Source organism: Cheilinus undulatus, linkage group 21 (genome assembly GCF_018320785.1).
Source record: "Cheilinus undulatus linkage group 21, ASM1832078v1, whole genome shotgun sequence".
NCBI lineage: Eukaryota > Metazoa > Chordata > Actinopteri > Labriformes > Labridae > Cheilinus > Cheilinus undulatus.
The window spans coordinates 23,395,535-23,414,745 of record NC_054885.1 but is presented as its reverse complement, the minus strand read 5'-3'; the positions used below and the strand labels follow the sequence as shown (position 1 = coordinate 23,414,745).

The following is a 19,211-nucleotide window of genomic DNA, read 5'->3' as shown; positions in this document are numbered from 1 at the left end:
TTTATCATGAAGTTTCACTGGAACATTTGGTAAATATTTTTAAGGGAAACTTTAAATTTTTATGTTTCACAATTTTGAACGGATTTTGGAAATGGAAACTTTCAAGAAAATTCAGACCCCCCAAAAGAAAGAAAGAAAAAAAAAAAAAGCTAAAAAAAATTCAAGTAAATTAAAACTAATCTTATCAGGCCCCACTTACCCCAAATAAGTGCCAGAAACTAAAAAGGCACGTAACGATAGGTTACATTGGGAATGCTTCAACATGTGGACATGCTGTCTTCTGGGATGTTACTGATGTTTATGGTGTGAAAAAGAGAAAAACTGCACTTAAACCAAGGTCAGCTGAGCCTATTGATTGGTGTAAGCACTGATGTGTGCTGGAACAAAACACCTACTGAATGCCTGAAATGGAAATAATGCAAACAGATTGTACTCAGTTTGTACTAGAGGCCTCCTCACTCAGAGTCTTGTAAGCCCCTGAACACCTCTGAACAAGCTGGAACATGCAGTGATACAGATGCAGGTTTCAGTGACATAGTTCAGCTCTAGGTGAAACAGAATAAAAATGCTGGGAATTCAGAAAGTCAGTAATTTTGTTTAATGCTAATCTGAATGCAAATCTGGGGAGGGAGGGGGACACCTCAACCTCTTAGAGACAACCACATCCTGACTCAAACTGTGTCATGATACACCATCACTAGCTTTCATTACACAAATGGGAGTGTTTTAGGAAACAACCAATCAGTAACACTGATACAATCAGTAACACTATGATCCAAAAATCATGTCACAATATTTTTACCTGAACTGTGATACACAATTTGTGATACTACTTTTTTTCAAGTAAAGAAATAAGAAAAACAAAGTCAGTCATAATAAGTCAAAGCCACATGGGCCATATCACAAGGGCATTTTTATTAACAGCCAGATGAACAGTACCAACATTTGCACGAAAAATGACACAAAAGGAAATACCCACTTGTGGGGAAAAACCCCTTAAATACAATCATAATTCCTTATGTAGATTAAATGTTTCAAACAATATCTTGAGGCCTGAGCATTTTACTAAGATTCTTACTGTCAACAATCTTTTGACTCACCATGACCCGGCACATTATTTCTAAATTAGCAAACTACACTGGCATAAACTTTATTGACACCTCCTTTGAAAACTCAATATACTGCCCAGCCCAGGCATACACACAAAACACCCCATCAGCTGATATTTATTGTTTCATCCAACAACAGATCTGACACAGAGTTCAAAAACAAAGGCTTTACTCCACCCCTGCTCTCATGTGTGATTAATGCACACAAACATGAACACACAAACACTAACACTCATCCTATAATGAGTTGCTGATGGATACTAGCAACATCCTACAGCTCTTAAGCGCCCACATCTTCCAGCACTTCATTAACTGAGAATGAAAGGTTTGTGCAGAGAGCAACCCTTTTCAAGTCTCTGAATGAAAGCTTCTTCTGTCTTTCACACACACACACACACACACAGGGCATGGACCCAGGCTTGTGTGAGGAGGTAATTGGATGATACACAGTGTACACATATACAAACACGCCGTTTTTTTCTGTTGTTGGCTGGTGTCCCCTTGCTCACTTGTTTCCCCCTACCTTATACGAGGAAATGGAAACAGAGCTGGCCAGGAAAACTCAGCACAAGAAAAGTGGACTTGAGCCTCACTTAACTAAAGTTATAGAGGGAGACCAATAATCGTGAAAGCTACTTGTATGAAACAAAAAAAAATCTTTAAACAAAACTATTTATTTAACCTGCTTACTTTTTTTGTAGGCCAAATTAAATCAGCTGAAAGCAAGCCCGCTTTATGAAAAATGAACTCAACTGAAACATGAGACGGTCTTAACAAGGCGCTACACATAGTTAGTCAGGGTTTCAGTGCATCACTCACCTTGCTTTCTCCAACTCCGCGACAATAATTTTGTAGTTGAGCCGTAGAAAACAAGTCCAACGAACAAAAAGTTTAATTTCAGAGTAGTTAAACAGAAAAAAGTCTTGTTTCTTCTCCGCTGAGTCCCGTTTGTGTCAAAGATAAAGCTCGGTGTACAAGAGTCAAGGCTGCGTGAGTGCTCGTTGCCCTCCTCTCTCCTCTGACTGTTTCTGAATAGGCGTGACTGATTCACCAGTGATGTCACCTGTGAGCTCTTTACCGTAACGAACGCAACAGTGCGACCTGAAAAACCACGGTAATTAAATGAATGAATGGATGAATACATAAATAAACACATGATATAGTCAGTCACATATGCATAATGTTTGTATAGCGCCACTTCATTACATCTCAATCCCATAAACGTTGGGATATGTGTAAAATGTGAATGAAATCAGATTTATAGTGGTTTGCATATCCCTTTGAAACTGTATTCAGTTGAATACTGCATAGAGGCACAAAAACTCTCTACAGTATTATATTTTTTACTGATGCTACATTCTAAATCTGATTCCTGATCACGTTTCATAAAAGTTAGGACACAGACGTGTATGGACATGAGCGTGCTAAAAATGCTCAAAACACTTGGGAACACTTCAGAATAACATTGTCAGTTAACACAGTATGTTGTTACAAATGTAAGTTTAGACTCTACCATGCACAGCCTACGCCATGTATCACTGTAACACACAAAAGCGAAGTGTGCTGTGGTTTGATGAGTCCATATTTAAAAAATGTTTTTGAAAATACTGGCGGTCATGTCCGCCAGGCGAAAGATGACAAGGACCGCCTGGCTGTTATTGCAAAGCTCAAATGCCTGCATCTGTGTTGGTGGGGCTGTATTTGTGTGTACCTCTTAAACTGCACATCTGTTAGGGCTGCTTAATTCAGGATATTCAGTGCTTAATTCTAGATGATGCTAAGTCACATTCTGTACAAATTACAACAGCATGGGTTTGCAATAGAAGAGTGAGGGTACTAGACTGCCTGAGACCTGTATCACTGAAAATGTAAGGCAAATTATGAAGCAGAAAATACAACAGAAACATCACTCTGTAGAGCAACTAAAGGTGTATATCAAGCAAACTTACAATCCTTCAACCGTCCTTCAATGCTACTGTAGTGTTGGTAGAAGAAAAGGGGATTTACTCCTGTCTTTACTCCTGTCCTAACTTTTTGCAATTTTGCAGACATCAGTGTCAGAGTGTGTGTACATTTCCAAAAAGCAATCAAATTTAACAGCAGCAATCATATGATCCTCTACTTTTGCAAGTTTTTTCAGGGCTGGCTGTCAAGAAGCATCCCCACAGCATGATGCTGCCACAGTAGGGATGGTGTGTTTGTTTGTGGTGATATGGGGTGTTTGGTGTCAGTCAACATAACGTCTTGACTGATGTAAAAAAAAAGCACCAATTCGGTCTCATCAGACCAAAAAAACGTTCATCCACTTGACCACTGAGTCTCCCACATGCCTTTTTTGGCAAACTCTTGTCAAGATTTAATATTTGTTTTCTTCAACAGTGGCTTTCTCTTTGCCACTCACCTGTAAAGCTTTGACTGTTAAGAACCCAGGCAACAGTTGTATGCAGAGTCTCTCTCATCTCAGCCGCTGAAGCTTGTAACTCCTTCTGAGTAGTCAGGTGTTCTGGTGGCCTCGCTCACTAGTCATGTTCTTGCATGGTCACTCAGCTTATGAGGATGGCCTGATCTAAGCAGATTTACTCATGTCTTTTGTTCCTTCCATTTCTTAATGATGGGTATATTTGTTCTTTGGGGGGATGTTCAGTGTTTTGGAATTGTTTTCGTATCCATTCCCTGACTTATACATTTCAATAACCTTTTCTCTGATTTGCTTGGAGTGTTCTTTTGTCTTCATGGTGTAATGGTAGCCAGGGATACTGATTAATCAGTGATGGAACCTTCCAGGCATAGGTGTCTTTATACTACAATCACTGGAGGCACATTCGCAGCACTCAGCTGATCCCCATGTTACTTGTTGTGAGGCTACTAGCACCAGTTTGGTTGGACTGTTGAATGAGGTCAGTTACTTTAAAGGGGGTGAATACTGATGCAGTAAATTGATTTACATTACATATTTTGGTTCAATTGACATTACATTTTGAAATCTGTTTTCACTTTGACATTAAAGAGTATTTTTTTTGTAAAAAAAAATCAAATCATCTTGAACGTGATTGATTTATAAAGTCAACAAAAGGGTAAAACATCAAATGGGGGTGAATACTTTCATAGGCACTGTGTGATAGGGAACATAAAGAAAGCAATGGAGAAAGTACAGAAATATCATATGAGTGGGGATTCAAGTTATTAGTCTGCAAGTCATGTGAAAGGGTATTAAAAAAAACAAGACTGGTACTGAGAAGCTGACACTGTGACGATGCCATGATGTTAAACATTTTTGCACAGTAGGTGGCGGTATGCACCTTAAAGCCGCATACAAACTAACTGAATAAGGAGAAGAAGAAGGAAACAAGAAGAAGCAGCAGCAGTAGGTTTAAAGGTAACAGAAAAACTACACATCATGCCGCGTTCTAAAGAAATTCACGAAGATGTGAGAAACAAAGTCGTTGACATCTATAAATCTGGAAAGGGCTACAAATCCATCTCTAAGGAGTTGGGACTCCCGCGAACCACAGTGGAATCCATCATCCAGAAATGGAGAATATTTGGGACTGTGATGACTCTTCCCAGGAGTGGTCGGCCTCCCAAAATGACACCGAAACCGGATCAGCGACTCATTCAGGAGGTCAAAAAAGAACCTGGAACAACATCTGAGGAGCCACAGGCCTCACCTGACTCAGTAAAGGTCAGTGTTCATGATTCAACAAAGAGAAAGAGACTGGACAAAAATGGGAGAGTTCCAAGACGAAAATCACTGCTGCCCAAAAAGACCACAAAGGCTAATCTCACACTGGCCAAGAAACATCTGGATGATCCCCAGTACTTTTGGGAAAATATTCTAATGACTGAAGAGACAAAAACGTAAATTTTTAGAAGGTGTGTCTCCCGCTTCACCTGGTGTTTAATTAATTAATATAAAAAACATCATACCAATAGTGAGACATGGTAGATGTACTTGGGAGCTGTTTACACTGCAGGTCAAACTACTCATTCACACCCATTCCCTCTACATTCACACACTGATGGTGGAGGTTGCTGTGGAGAGTTGGTCATCATCAGTATTAGCTAGTCCCATTCAAACGCATCCTTATAGATTTGCAATGGGGCAAACTGGGGTTAAGTGTTTCGCCTAAGGACGCATCAACATGGGACTGCAGGAGCTGGATATCAAACCCACGACCAGCTTTACCCACTGGACCAAAGTCGCCCACAGTGGTGGTGGTGTGATGGTCTGGGGTTGTTTTTCTGCTTCAGCACCTGGATGACTTGCCGTTATTGATGGACCCATGAATTCTGCTCTGCCTGAATATCCTGGAGGAGATTGTCCAGCCATCAGTTTGTGACTTCTAACTCAATCACACTTGGGTTATGCAGCAGGACAATGATTTGAAACACACCAGCAAGTCCACCTCTGATTAGCTTAAAAAAACTGGTTATGTTCTGTTAATGCTAGACAACTAATTTAATTTTAAATTATACACAGGCTTCGTTATTCAGAAATATAAATTGCACAACATTTTCCCTTCTGTTTCTTCTTTATGTCATTGCTGTAAATCTGCTGAAGAGTCTCTGTTCCACCATTTTTGGACATTTGGAATAAATATTGGTGTGAGATATTCAGTTGGTTTTCTGGCATGTATGGTTGTGTTCACACCTGACCCAGAGATAGCTTTATTTGGTATTCTCCATCCTTACAAAATCACAGTCTCTCTGCACTATCATGTATGGAATGATCATAACTAAGACACTGAGACTAATTCTTTGGAAATCAGACATTGTGCCTCAGTTGTAGGCCTGACTGACTGACTTCATTTCTGTATTGCAAATGGAGAATATACGGTATGGCATGACGGACAATCTTAATAAGATTTTCAGTATCTAGCAGCCATTTTTGGGTTGTCTTAGTTGATGTAGAGTTCCTGGACATAACATGATTTTATAGTGTACAGTACCTTGCTCTTCAAAACTTGGTCTTAAGATGTACAGTTCTGTGCTAGTGATGCAGTGAAGCTAAATGTTCTGTTTCTCTTTTTTCCTATGTGCTCAATCTGTGTGTATATATATATATGTATATATATATATATATATATATATATATATATATATATATATACACACATATATACATTCAAATTTAAATAAAATATTGTTTGAAAAACACAAGGTTATGGAGTGGAGTGGCCTTGTTGAAGTCCAGATTAAAATACTGTGACATGACCTTAAACAGGCTGTTCATGCTTGAAAACCCTCAATGTGGCTGATTTAAAAAGATTTCTGCAAAGAAGAGTAGACCGAAACTCTGTGATCTTAAAGACTTAGTGCCAGTTATAGAAAAAAATGCTTGAAGTGGTTGCTGTCAAGTGGAACAACCAGTTGTTAGGTTTAGGGGGCAATTACTTTTCACATAGGTTTGTATGATTGCTTTTTGGCTGCCAGTCTTGTGTCCTATTGAAGCGCCCTTCCAATTCTCGACCCCGCTTCATAGCCTTCTTTTCCCAACATTTCTACAAGGCTCAACTCTCAGCCTGCCTCTCGGATTTTCACTTGAAACCTTTTCTATTTTAAGCAGTAATCATAAATTATGATAACACTTGTTCTACATCTCCCTTTACTCCACACTTATCAAACTTTTATCGTTATTCCTTTTACTTAGTAAATACATGGTGATGATCAATCCAGTGTGTCCTACCCTAAGTCTCAATTTAATGATGTCTCCCTTTTGTTCCTTTATACATCTTATTTGTGACTGATTTTTAAATTTTTCTCAATCCCTTTGCTTTCTGATCTCTACCCACTTTTTCTGCCATATTTCCATTCCTTTCTTCTTGAATTTTGTTTTCCTTCTCCTTTTCTGAGTTGAATTTATCCTGTTAATTCTTTTCTTAGGGCTTCTTTTGCTAATTTATCCACCATCTTTCACCCCCTTATGTGCTAGTACCCAGTAGCACAATATGTGGAACCACAGTCATAACTTTTGGGTTGTTTTTTTCTAATGTTACCCATGTATAAGTCATACCAGAATTGAGGGGAGTTGATTGGGTCCTTATTTCAGAAGTTTTGGAAAAGCTCTATAGCTATAAAACTGCTGCTAATGTAGAAGAACTTATATTTGTTTGTTTTTCCAGATTTTAAAATATTGCCCAGATTAGATTTTATGCCAGCCTAAAATTAAGAGATAAGGAAAAGGAAGTAATATTTCCGAACACAGGACATACTGCTTGTACATTTGTGTAAATATGCACACAGTGTAAGAAATTAGTACCCAGCAAGTGTCAAATGTTGGTCTGTTCTGCCAGTAAACAAATGTGTAGAGTTCACCCAACATGTTTAACTTTTTCACTGACTAATATGAACATTTTTCAGTTTTCTTTCCTTTTGCTGCATTTCATTAGACACAAAGCTCCTGTTCAAGAGTGTCAACAAGCAAGTCTTAGATGTTATAAATGACACAGCACTGAAAAAGGTAAAGGGTAACTGTGTGAAAAATGTGCTGTCATTGTTAAAGGTGAACATTTCTCATTTTACCAGTCCTGTACTGGTAACTTTTATCTAAGTTTCAGATGTAATGTATGCAATAAACTTGTTTCATTTGATTGTGAAGGCTGAGTCAATGTGACCACCCATGCTTTGTTTGACTCTTTGACTTTGTTGTAACTGGGATTGAAATATTACATTGTCATTAGCGTGAGCCTTGTTTTCATTCATTTTATGCAATATTTCAAAGTTCATGTCTTTAATCAGTATCAAATGTATGTTTGGGACTGTATAAGATTTTTTTCAAGACAGGAGTCCACTGTTAAAGAGCCCAATAGTACAAAATGTAACTTAAACACATATTTTTATCCCATTAGAGAAAATGTAGAAGTTTTCTTTTTCAGACTCCCAATTTAGGTCTCACACTTTTCCAACTTCTAATGCAGTCATGTCATGTCATTATTATACATCTTTCTCTTCACAGCCAATTTTCTTGCCAATATTAAGATCATCTTACTATTAAGATGATCATTGCTTTATCTTTTAACATCATTCTTATTTCTGTGACCATCACTAGAACAGTTTCATTGAACTCCAAAAGCAATGCTACTTCACTGCTATTTTTATTAATAGTAAATTAATACTGGTCTTTATTATAACAGGGTATGGTCTTTATTATAATATTAATGATTTATACTGGTCCATTATAATAGGCCACAACAGAGAGTACGGTCTAGACCTGCCCTCTTTGTAAAGAGTCTTGAGATGACTTTGGTTACGAATTGGTGCTGTACAAATAAAGACTGATTAATTTAAGTGACTGATCAGTGTTATCCCCTCATACTGTATCTAGCAAAGTTCCTCCACAGCAAAGAATTCATTCAACATCATTCAAATACATTGAAACAAGCTTCCATTGTTTATCACTGGCCCAGTATTGGCATCCTGCCAACAACAATACATTTCAACCCCTGCAGTTGCAGATAACCATCCAAGACTGTTTAATTTTCTTGGTAGGCCTTGAGAATTTAAAATGTAGTGACTTGTTTAAATTCTAGTATAGAATTGGCTTTATCCAGGAACTTGAAGGCTCTTTTCTTATAATACAGTTTCAGGAAAGGATTAGTTTGCACTACCTATGTCTTCCTCATATTGTATTTATGTTTTCATGTGTTGGTTAAATGATGCTATACAGGAACAATTACAGTTATCCGTCTGCCCTACCTTCTCGCAAAGCAATATTCTGTCAGTGGTACAAAAGGACAAGACATACAAACTGATTCATTTTTTTATGATTAACAATTTTTATTGGTTTTCAATTAACATAGAATCCAAACATACAGAACCCTTTCCCACTGGCCACCCCGGTCATCACTATAAGCCTCGACAAGATTCCATCTTAAACATAGACATGTTAACTTATCAAAATAAAAAGGGCAGATTGAGACCATACTGTAACACAACAAGATAACCTTTCATTAAAAAACAAAATATGTTTAACCTTTGAATAGTAGATTTTTTTCCCCCCAGAACACTTTTGATCACATAGGATTTACACTGCATTGAAACATTATTGACCCTTCCTGATATCTTTTTTTTTTTTTTTTTTTTTTTAATATTTGTCACATTTACACTTTTCAGATCATCAAACGAATGTTAAATATTCGACTAAGATAACCCACGTAAATACAAAATGCAGTTTTCAACAATGGTTTCAGTTTTAAGGGGGAAAGCCATCTCAGGTAGATGGCGTGATGCACACTTTCGTACAGCAGATGGCGGTATGCACCTTAAAGTTGTATGCACACTTAATGAATAAGGAGAAGAAGAAGAACTACAGCAGACTAAAAGATCTGGCCAGCAACACATCATGCCGCGATCTAAAGAAATTCATGAAGATGTGAAAAACAGAGTCATTGACATTCATAAATCTGGAAAGGGCTACAAATCCATCTCTAAGGAGTTGGGACTCCCGCGAACCACGGTGAGATCCATCATCCAAAAATGGAGAATATTTGGGACTGTGATGACTCTTCCCAGGAGTGGTCGGCCTCCCAAAATGACTCCAAAACCGGATCAGCGACTCATTCAGGAGGTCAAAAAAGAACCTGGAACAACGTCTGAAGAGCCACAGGCCTCACCTGACTCAGTAAAGGTCAGTGTTCATGATTCAACAAAGAGAAAGAGACTGGACAAAAATGGGAGAGTTCCAAGACGAAAACCACTGCTGACCAAAAAGACCACAAAGGCTAATCTCACACTGGCCAAGAAACATCTGGATGATCCCCAGTATTTTTGGGAAAATATTCTAATGACTAAAGAAACGACAGATTAACTTCTTGGAAGGTGTGTGTCCCATTTCATTTGGAGTTTGAGTAACTAAGCCTTTAATTTAAAAAAAAAAACATCATACCAACAGTCAGACAAGGTTTTTAGACTTGGGCTTGTATAGAACTTTTCTAGCCATGTGACAAATCAAATAGCTTTACACAGCAGTTCAAACCTACTCATTCACCCCCTTTTCCTCTACGTTCAAACACTGATGGTGAAGTTTTGCTGTGGAGAATTGGTCATCATCAGTATAACTTAAGCCCATTCAAACACATCCATACACATTTGCAATGGGGGCAAACTGGGGTTAAGTGACATGTAACTGCAGGAGCTGGGGTCGAACCCATGACCAACTCTACCCACTGGACCACATTTGCCAACAGCGGTGGTAATGATGGTCTGGGGCTGTTTTGCTGCTTCAGGACCTGGACGACTTGTAATTGATGGGAACCATGAATTCTTCTCTGCTTAAAAAAATCCTGGAGGAGATTATCCGGCCATCAATTTGTGACTTCATGCTCAAGCACACGTGGGGCTTTGCAGTAGGATAGTGATCTGAAACAGAAACATCGAAGCACACCAGCAAGTCCACCTCTGAATGACTAAAAAATCTTATCATGTTGCATCAATGCCAGACAGCGACTTCAATTAAAAGTGATACACAGGCTCCATAAATCAAAATATAAATTGCACATTTTCCTACTTTTTCTTCTTTATGTGATCGCTGTAAATCTGCTGGACTCTTTGACCCACCATTTTCAACATATCCAAGACTGTGTAATTACTGGTATAAGTATTCAGCTGGTTTTCTGGCATGTATGGTTGTGTGTTCACACCTGACCCAGAGCTAGCTTTATTTGGCATTCGCCATCCTCCATGTATGGAATTGTCATTCCTTAGAGACTGATACTACATCATTGGAAATCAGATATTGTGCCTCAGTTCAAGGCCTTACTTGTGTACTGGACATGAAAAAGATATGGCATGGCCTGATGGCCACTCTTAACACATTTTTCTGTATCTGGCAGCCATTTTTGGACCATCTGAAATGATATGACAGTGCATGATTCTGAAGTTTACAGCTTACCTTTCTCTTTCAGTCTTTGTCTTAAAATCTACAGTACTGTGCTAGTGATGCAGTGAAGCTAAATGTCTTACAACGGAAGCACTTTTCTTTTTTCTTTCTTATTTTCTCATTCTGTATATAAATCTTGTAATCTTAATAAAAATGTGTTAAAACAATGAAGGTTTTGCAGTGGCCTAGTCTAAAGTCCGGACTTAAACTGACTGAAACGCTGTGGCATGACCTTAAACGGGCTGTGGCGGCTTGAAAATCTCAAATGTGGCTGAACTAAAAGAATTCAAGAAGGGGGCAAATACTGTTTCATAGCACTGTAAATCCTACATTATCCAAAAAATGTGGGAAAAACATTACTTAACATATATATATATATATATATATATATATATTTTTTTTTTTTTCTTTTTCTTTTTATTAAAACATTTCCTAATGTAGCCAATCCACAGTCAGTTTGTCTGCCTTGTCCTTTGGTGCACCAGATGGAACACTGCTTTTTGAGAAGGTAGGGCAGATAGATGGACAGTCCTACATTCAGCAGGGGGAGACAAAACTGCATATGTATGTAGGCAGAAAGTGAAAGGACTTCTATTTCTGCATGTGTCCAGTTTCTACAAAATAAACTCAGAATTATGTGAATTACTATGAAGGGAGGGATGCAGACAATACTATTGTGTAGCTCAGTGCAGTTGTGTTATATGCCATTTAATTAGTAGAACCTGGACTTGCGTTCTGTGACTCATTGCACCTGAAGTGTCCCTTGACCAGGGACTCCCAAATCATCCAGGTCTGGCAAAGCAGTATAGAAAGATTAACCCTGAAATAGACAAATCTATCTAATGTTTGTATTGCCTAATTAACTTAAAAAGTCAAACTCACCTCCTTGGACTATTCAACACGTCAGTGTGTCTCCCTGGGACTCTCTACATTTTATTTTACAAAGTGTAACACTGAAGATGTTCAGTTTGTAACCTATGCAAATAATGCCTCCTGTTTCATCATTTAACCAACATATGAAAATATGAACACAGTATGAAGAAACTAATCCATTACTGAAACTGTATTAAGAGCAAAAAGGCCCCTAAGTTCCTGGATAAAGCCAAGCCCTTTTCTTTTCAATCTGTGCTAAAATGTAAGCAAGCTTAGAGCATATCACCACAAACAAGGCTCACGCTAATGACAATGTAATATTTCAATCCCAGTTACAACAAAGTCAAAGAGTCAAACAAAGCATGGGTGGTCACATTGACTCAGCCTTCACAATCAAATGAAACAAGTTTATTGCATACATTACATCTGAAACTTAGATAAAAGTTACCAGTACAGGACTGGTAAAATGAGAAATGTTCACCTTTAACAATGACAGCACATTTTTCACACAGTTACCCTTTACCTTTTTCAGTGCTGTGTCATTTATAACATCTAAGACTTGCTTGTTGACACTCTTGAACAGGAGCTTTGTGTCTAATGAACTGCAGCAAAAGGAAAGAAAACTGAAAAATGTTCATATTAGTCAGTGAAAAAGTTAAACATGTTGGGTGAACTCTACACATTTGTTTACTGGCAGAACAGACCAACATTTGGCACTTGCTGGGTGCTAATTTCTTACCCTGTGTGCATATTTACACAGACGTACAAGCTGTATGTCCTGTGTTTGGGAATATTACTTCCTTTTTCGTATCTCTTATTTTTAGGCTGGCATAAAAATCTAATCTGGGCAATAGTTTAAAATCTGGAAAAACAAACAAATATAAATTCTTCTACATTAGCAGCAGTTTTACAGCTATAGAGCTTTTCTAAAACTTCTGAAATAAGGACCCAAGCAACTCCCCTCTATTCTGGTATGACTTATAAATGAGTAACATTAGAAAAAAAAACAACAACCATAAAGTTACTATGGTATTTCTACTTAAGACTTTGAAACAGTGCTGCATATAATGTGGTGTGTCTCTAAGCTTTTTGTTGCAGTCTGAGAAACATACAATAGCATGTCAATATGTTTCTGTACTGATGCCACTTACACAGTTTCAAGTATTGCACACAGCACATCTGATAACATTGTGACCTTCAGAAGGGAAGCATCCCTTTAGGAAACTCAAGTTGCAACTACACATATCACCCATCTACATTGGCTCTAAAGCTTCCCCGCAGATAATCAGCTTTACTCTACCATAGTAGCTTGTAATTATAGCTAGATTCACAGTCCAATCACATTTTAAGTCTCTATTTTACAAACTAGAGTTGACTCTTGAATCAGCCTATACCTTAAAAAGGGGACAGGGTTGGTTATTTTCAAACTATGGACAGCATAGAATATACATACATAGAGAAATTTATATATTAGCTTAGTATATATAATATACAAACAGTATACATAGTCTCTGTGACAGTGGTGGACAGGATGGAGAGAGACTGAAAGTTAGGCAGGGTTGAACCTTTAGTCTCTGTAGGGTTCCCAGTGTGTATGTGTGTTTAAGTGTGTGTATCCTACACCCCCTTTATGCCTAAATCATGCCCTACTGTATTTTTGCCTTCTTGGTTTCCACTTTGCTCCGGTCTTGGATAAAAGCAGGACTGACACTGCCCTGCTTTGGAGTGGGAAAGCACAGGTCACTATAGTAACTATGGGATAGTGTTGTATATAAAGGTTAGCATATCACTAATTAAAGAACTACAGCTGCGTAAATTGGATCTTGTGTGAACAGTGCCAAACGTACTGAATTGAGAATAGTACTCTATATGTGAAATAGAGGGTGCACCTGAGTCCTGTGTCGTACACAGGCTGTGGAAAGTCATACTAGAAGAAGTATGTGAGTGTTTGTGTACATCTTGGTGTGTACAGGGGAAGACTGATGAGAAACAGAAGTTGCTCCCCCTGGAAACAAACAAAAAGAATGTCAAATATCATCTATTTACATGTAATTGCAAATGAAAGTATGCTCCCGTTAGCATCACGACTACCCACCATGCTCTGTCACATTGTTCGGCTGTACTGTATGCCTGTCTTTGAGGCGATGTTGGACCAGGGAAGGAGAGAGCGCAGCAGGGACTGAGCCTGTCGATACAGCCTCTGAGGGATGGAGCAAGGGCTCAAGCTGGCCAGGGTTGAACCGATGTGCTGGATGTAGTCAGTACAATAAGGAGTTAAGGAAAATGCAAGTGTGGCCAATTTTTTTCTTTGATTTATACACATGGAAGATGTATATAATTGCCATATAATGAAATCTGAACATGACTATAGGGAAGATATTGTAGATTTACTTTTCTTAAACAGCAAATAGTTTCCCCCTCTAAAACACTGGACTGGGCTTGTCTTGGATCAGTGTATATTTATGCTGTTTTAAGTCTACCTCTTCCATACTTGATTTGCAGGAATTAATTTTCTATTAATGCATGTTGTAAACTTGCACCTTCCATTGGCTTTTTGTGTTTTTCCTGCTTTTAAAAAAGGATATAATATTGTCCAGGGCGGATGTCCCCCATTGATGTAGAGTACATATGTGAATCCGTCTTTGAGGACACCTCGTATGGAGTAGTAGTAGGGAAGATAGTGGTGCTGCCTGAAGTCTCTGTTCTCATAAAAGTGGATGGCAGTGTTGTTGGTGGTGAGAACATGCAGGTAGATTGCTTTGCAGTGGTCCTGGGCTGTTGTTGAAATGTGCTCCTTCAAACTGTCCAGCAGTAGGGAGCCTATACGGCAGAAAGCAGGGAGAACTAATTCAATGAGACGGATCTACAGACCTGCACCAAAATACAACTAATGCAATGACTCAACTGCTGGAGCTTAAACATTGATAACAGGAATAAATAAAAATGCAGCATTTGTATAATTTGTTTGGAAGTCTTTGTGCTTTTATTGTTCATTGTAGAGTGCAGGGTAGAGAAAGATGTGATAGTGTTTGGAAGGCAGTGAAGAACTACACTGTAAAATTTTCACTGATTAAAATGAAGACATTTGTCATTGATCAACAGAGACATTAGTATCTAATGAGAGATTGTTTTCCTGCCTTTTATCAGTAAATTGGCAAAGTTCTAATGTTGATTAGCAGGTCCTGTTTGCAGGTTGTTCACAGATGTACAGAGAACTTAAAGGCAGCTTAAAAAGAACAGAAATCTAAGACAAGTTGCAGTAGGCTCTGTTTTCTATGACTTCTTATCAAATATATGGATGCTATTAGTTTTAGAGAGAACATTTTTCACAGGAATGTTTTTATTAAAATGTTTTGTGCATGTATTTTTTCTGGGCAATCACTAAAGCTAAAAAGCACATTAGTGCCAGTATTGGCCATCTGACAAATTATTTTTAAACAACGGTATCACTATCAGCTTTTCCCCTGATTTTTACAATTTGTGCATCTACTATCTTTCATTTTGTTGATATTTAGTTGACATAAACAGCTAGAACTGCACCAAATGGAGAGTTATGTGGGTGCCAAAAGACTGATGATCAAGACCTCTTAAAGAAACCTGAATTTCCATCAGTATCAGCAAGCAAATCAGGGTTTCCTGCACCAAAACATGCCAAACTGTACTGAACTAAACCAGAGTGCTTGGTGGAAACGCACCGTTAGAGAATATAAGAAAATTGTAATTTGATATAGTCTCCCAGGTCTTCCTGTTGCAGATGACATCAAGACATGTTTCTGTGTATTTCTGTAGATGCGTGCCATTACCTATGCCATGTTTCCTGAACTCTTTGACTACTCCCAGACTGAGGATGTAGGCTACCTGTGTGTCCACAGGGAAACTGGAGGCCAGGATGTCTCCATCCTGACACAATCACAACACAGAAATACAAACACAGAGCGAAAAATACAGATAAGAGAACCTCTCCGGTCATAACACAAAACTTTATCATAAACAACAAACTTTAAAAAAAAAAAGCTGAGTTTGATTCAGTGTTGAAATGCAAAATATTCCTTAAAAGATGTCAGTAAAGTTATATGGTGTAACTGCAGTCATCCTCCTTTCTGAGGAAGCTACACATTACATCTTTGCATAGGCAAATTATCCTCTGAGAGGCCGATTCCAAAAGGTGAAAATTTAACCAAAGGCAAATGACATTTAAAAGTGGGCAGTTTATCATCCAAGACAACAATCTATAAAAACTATAAGATAAGCATACAGTCAGGAACAACTTCATGATTCTACATAGCCTTTAGTTTTAGATAAGAGATGTTAGAAGAATAACAGCAATCAAAATGCATGGACACAAAACCTGGGGCACATAATCAAACAAATGAGTGTTTTAAAAGGGAAATGACAAATTAGTTAGCTGTAGCCTTCTTTTAACAATTTCTTTCTGATAACCTTTTATTACTCATTCTGTATTAACATAGTCAAACTCAGTCAAGGGCATCTGGTTCAACTAATTAGCAGCTAAAAACAGACTCGTCTATGTGTTCCACTTAAACATTTCCAAACGCAGCTCAACGAGAGAGGATGACTGAACTTACAATATACTCAAATACTCTGAAGAATTGACTCCCTGAAAGCAGCACTATAACATGGATGAACATAATACCTCTTTGTGTACTTTGGTCCGGCCTTTGATCTCGGCCACAATCATTCCCACGATGCCTCCTCTGAAGGTGGCAGCAAGGGAGAAGAACTTCTTGTTGGAGGTTATGTCTTGATACCATGAGTCTGGGTACCTGTGGATAAAGGTCAGACAGGGTAAATCCATGCATGGTGATATGAATATATGAATATTTGTTATATGATCCGTAATATAGATATAATTGTATTCTTTACTGTCTAAGTCAAACTAGATCAGCAGAAAACCAAATTAGAACATGGGCAATATATTTGACAGAAAAAGGCAAAAGTTCTAAAGTAGTTTGTGATAATTTTAAGAGGCTGGAAGTAAATAAAGCATAAATTTGACAAACAGCCCAATTTCATGGAAGGATTGGAAAGGTTGATAGTTTAGTCTTTAATGACTCAAATGGTCAAACAGCTTGAACCGGGAGGAAGGCGCACTTAAAATGCAAATGGACACTAAATGCTCTTGTTCTCTTGGCTCTTGAGCTTGTAGACTTGATGCAAGGTTCAGTGTTCAGCTGAAATAACTATACAATTAACATGTTTTTCTTTCATTCGGTAAACTTGATTATTCTTGAAGTGCTACAAATAAGAGAAACTGTGATAAACTGGATGCGGTGTTTCTTTACGCATTCAGTGCTTCAGTCAACTTATCTGAATTGCATGTGTGCAGTACATAGTGCTTAGCAATGCTAATCAGAACAGCACAACATTTTGGATTACAAGATAGATTATACACAAACATGGTTGATGCATTTTCAAGGATGGTACTGGCTAGGCTGGAAAGTAAGGAATTACATTACTCCCATCAATTTAAGTTAGTATTTTGTTTACTTCTTTTGTAGTTTTAAAAATCAGCAATTTTACTTTTACTTTTATAATGTTTATGTGCATTTTGTGGGACTTATTGTTCTTAGCTGTTTCTTAAATCATTTTATTAATGTAAAAAAAAAAATTAATCTAGCAAAAAGAGGAAGTCCAAACTCTCTGTCAACGATGTGAAACTGGCAATTTGTTCTGCATGATGGTCAACAGAACAAGGTGAGAAAGTCAACATTACATCCAAAGTTTGCTGTTACTCTGCACGTAAGTATAAGAAAAGTCTTTAAGAAAACACGGTTAGAGATTCCTACTCTCTTGCTGTTTTTACACTGTATATGGAGGGGAGATCATATTTTACTTTTCAACTCTACCTCACAAACTTAAGATGAATAACTTCTTATTTTAATCCCAGTGAATTCAAAGACCAGTAATTTCAGTTCTACAAAAGCAAATATTACCTGACGTAAATGTACTGTTATTTGAGTGAATACTATTGTACTTTTTCCACATCTGGTAGAAATATGATAAATGTTTGATTTGCACACTGAGGTAGGACACATAAGGTACAATTCTTACTCGATTGGAAACCAATCACCACAGAGCAGCTTGACACTCTCTATGTCATCGTGGCAGAGGAAGCGGAGCTGGACTTCACTGAGAGCTGTGGGAGGCACCACGTCACTCATTCACACCTGCAGAAACCAGCAGACAGGTTTGGTGAGTCACAGAGTCAACTGTCGGTTACACTAACCTGCCTGTTTGGAGATCATTCTGAACAAAGCTAAAGCGTTCATGACAGTGATAGATGAGATAAGGTCCTAACTACAACGAGGAGGCCACTTTCACATAGATGATTCAAAAATATAAATCTCCAGGTTGTTTTTGAGTATTTATGCACAGTATAAGCTTGTCTACTGTTATGATTGTTACAACAACAACAACAAAGAAACTGCAATTCTTTACATGCAGTGGCTGAACCAATCAACTAAAAGGCAAATAACTAATAAGTTGGAAATAAGCAGAATCGTCAATAAGGAATATCCTCTTTAGTATAGCTGAATATGATAATAGTAACACGTTACAGATTATTTTGTTATTGTATAATTGTAGTAATAACGTATAGTTGTACAAATACCCACGGCACACCTAGACTTGTCTCAGTGCAAACAAGTTTTCCTCGCCATGCTACTTGGGAACCACTGCCGTGGAGAATTCATTAAAACCACCTCATGTGACCGACCCCTGACAGGATCTTTAATACAAAGACTCAGAGTAAATTTTCTCATAGTATGGTTGCTTAGAAAAACAGTTGACTATCAAAGGAGTTTAGCCTCATTTTATTGTTTTTGCCTAAATTTCCCAATGTAAAAACCACGAAGAGACATTAAATTACCTATGCTACTGGATACGGTCACAGAAGTGTTTGCTAGTAAGCTAGCCGCTTGATGTTACTGGACCGTACTTAGAGTTATGCCAATAATGCCGATATAACATCCCATCTGCTATCAAAATTGTAACAGTATTTACACCAGTTAAAGAAATACAGGAAAACTAGGTTTGTTGACAATTTACACGATTACAACTGTAGCGACTGTCTCTCCCCTGATTAGCGTACATGCTAACCATAGCAACCGCTGCTAACGTACTTCTGCTATGCTAATGTACCTCGTTTCAACACCTGACCCGGAGGAAAGTCGAGGACAGCCCTAATCCTTTTTGGATATAAATCGATTCAGCGTACTACTCCGGACACAGCATGGTAAAACACCAGTTTATTCCCAACTCGTGAGATCGTCTCATCACTGTGCCACTGCTAAGCTATCCAGATCTCTCCCTGCTTAGATAACAGCTGGATG

At 38.0% G+C, this 19,211-nt stretch overlaps 2 protein-coding genes across 2 annotated transcripts in view; both read right to left on the bottom strand.

Annotated features, from left to right (window-relative positions):
* carhsp1 (calcium regulated heat stable protein 1) overlaps positions 1-2,132 on the bottom strand; it is a 32,805-nt gene extending 30,673 nt beyond the window's left edge. The window contains exon 1 of the mRNA XM_041778557.1: positions 1,929-2,132. The gene's annotated coding sequence lies outside the window, so the exon portion shown is untranslated. The remainder of the gene's footprint in view (positions 1-1,928) is intronic.
* Positions 2,133-12,239: 10,107 nt separating this feature from the next.
* nat15 (N-acetyltransferase 15 (GCN5-related, putative)) lies at positions 12,240-19,211 on the bottom strand. Its single transcript, XM_041778529.1, has 7 exons — positions 19,021-19,211; positions 17,932-18,047; positions 16,514-16,643; positions 15,663-15,759; positions 14,445-14,679; positions 13,955-14,120; positions 12,240-13,864 (listed from the first exon to the last, which is right to left on the bottom strand). Exons 2-6 carry the CDS (start codon positions 18,039-18,041, stop codon positions 13,964-13,966), a joined length of 729 nt encoding a protein of 242 aa, XP_041634463.1. The 5' UTR covers positions 18,042-18,047; positions 19,021-19,211; the 3' UTR covers positions 12,240-13,864; positions 13,955-13,963.

Coding starts and splice junctions, on each gene's coding strand:
- nat15 (XM_041778529.1), bottom strand. CDS start 18,041: ATGAGTGACGTGGTGCCTCCCACAGCTCTCAGTGAAGTCCAGCTCCGC. Junction 16,644..17,931: donor GGTGATTGGTTTCCAATCGA/GTAAGAATTGTA, acceptor CTTTATCCACAG/GTACCCAGACTCATGGTATC. Junction 14,121..14,444: donor CATCCGCCCTGGACAATATT/ATATCCTTTTTT, acceptor TCCTTATTGTAC/TGACTACATCCAGCACATCG.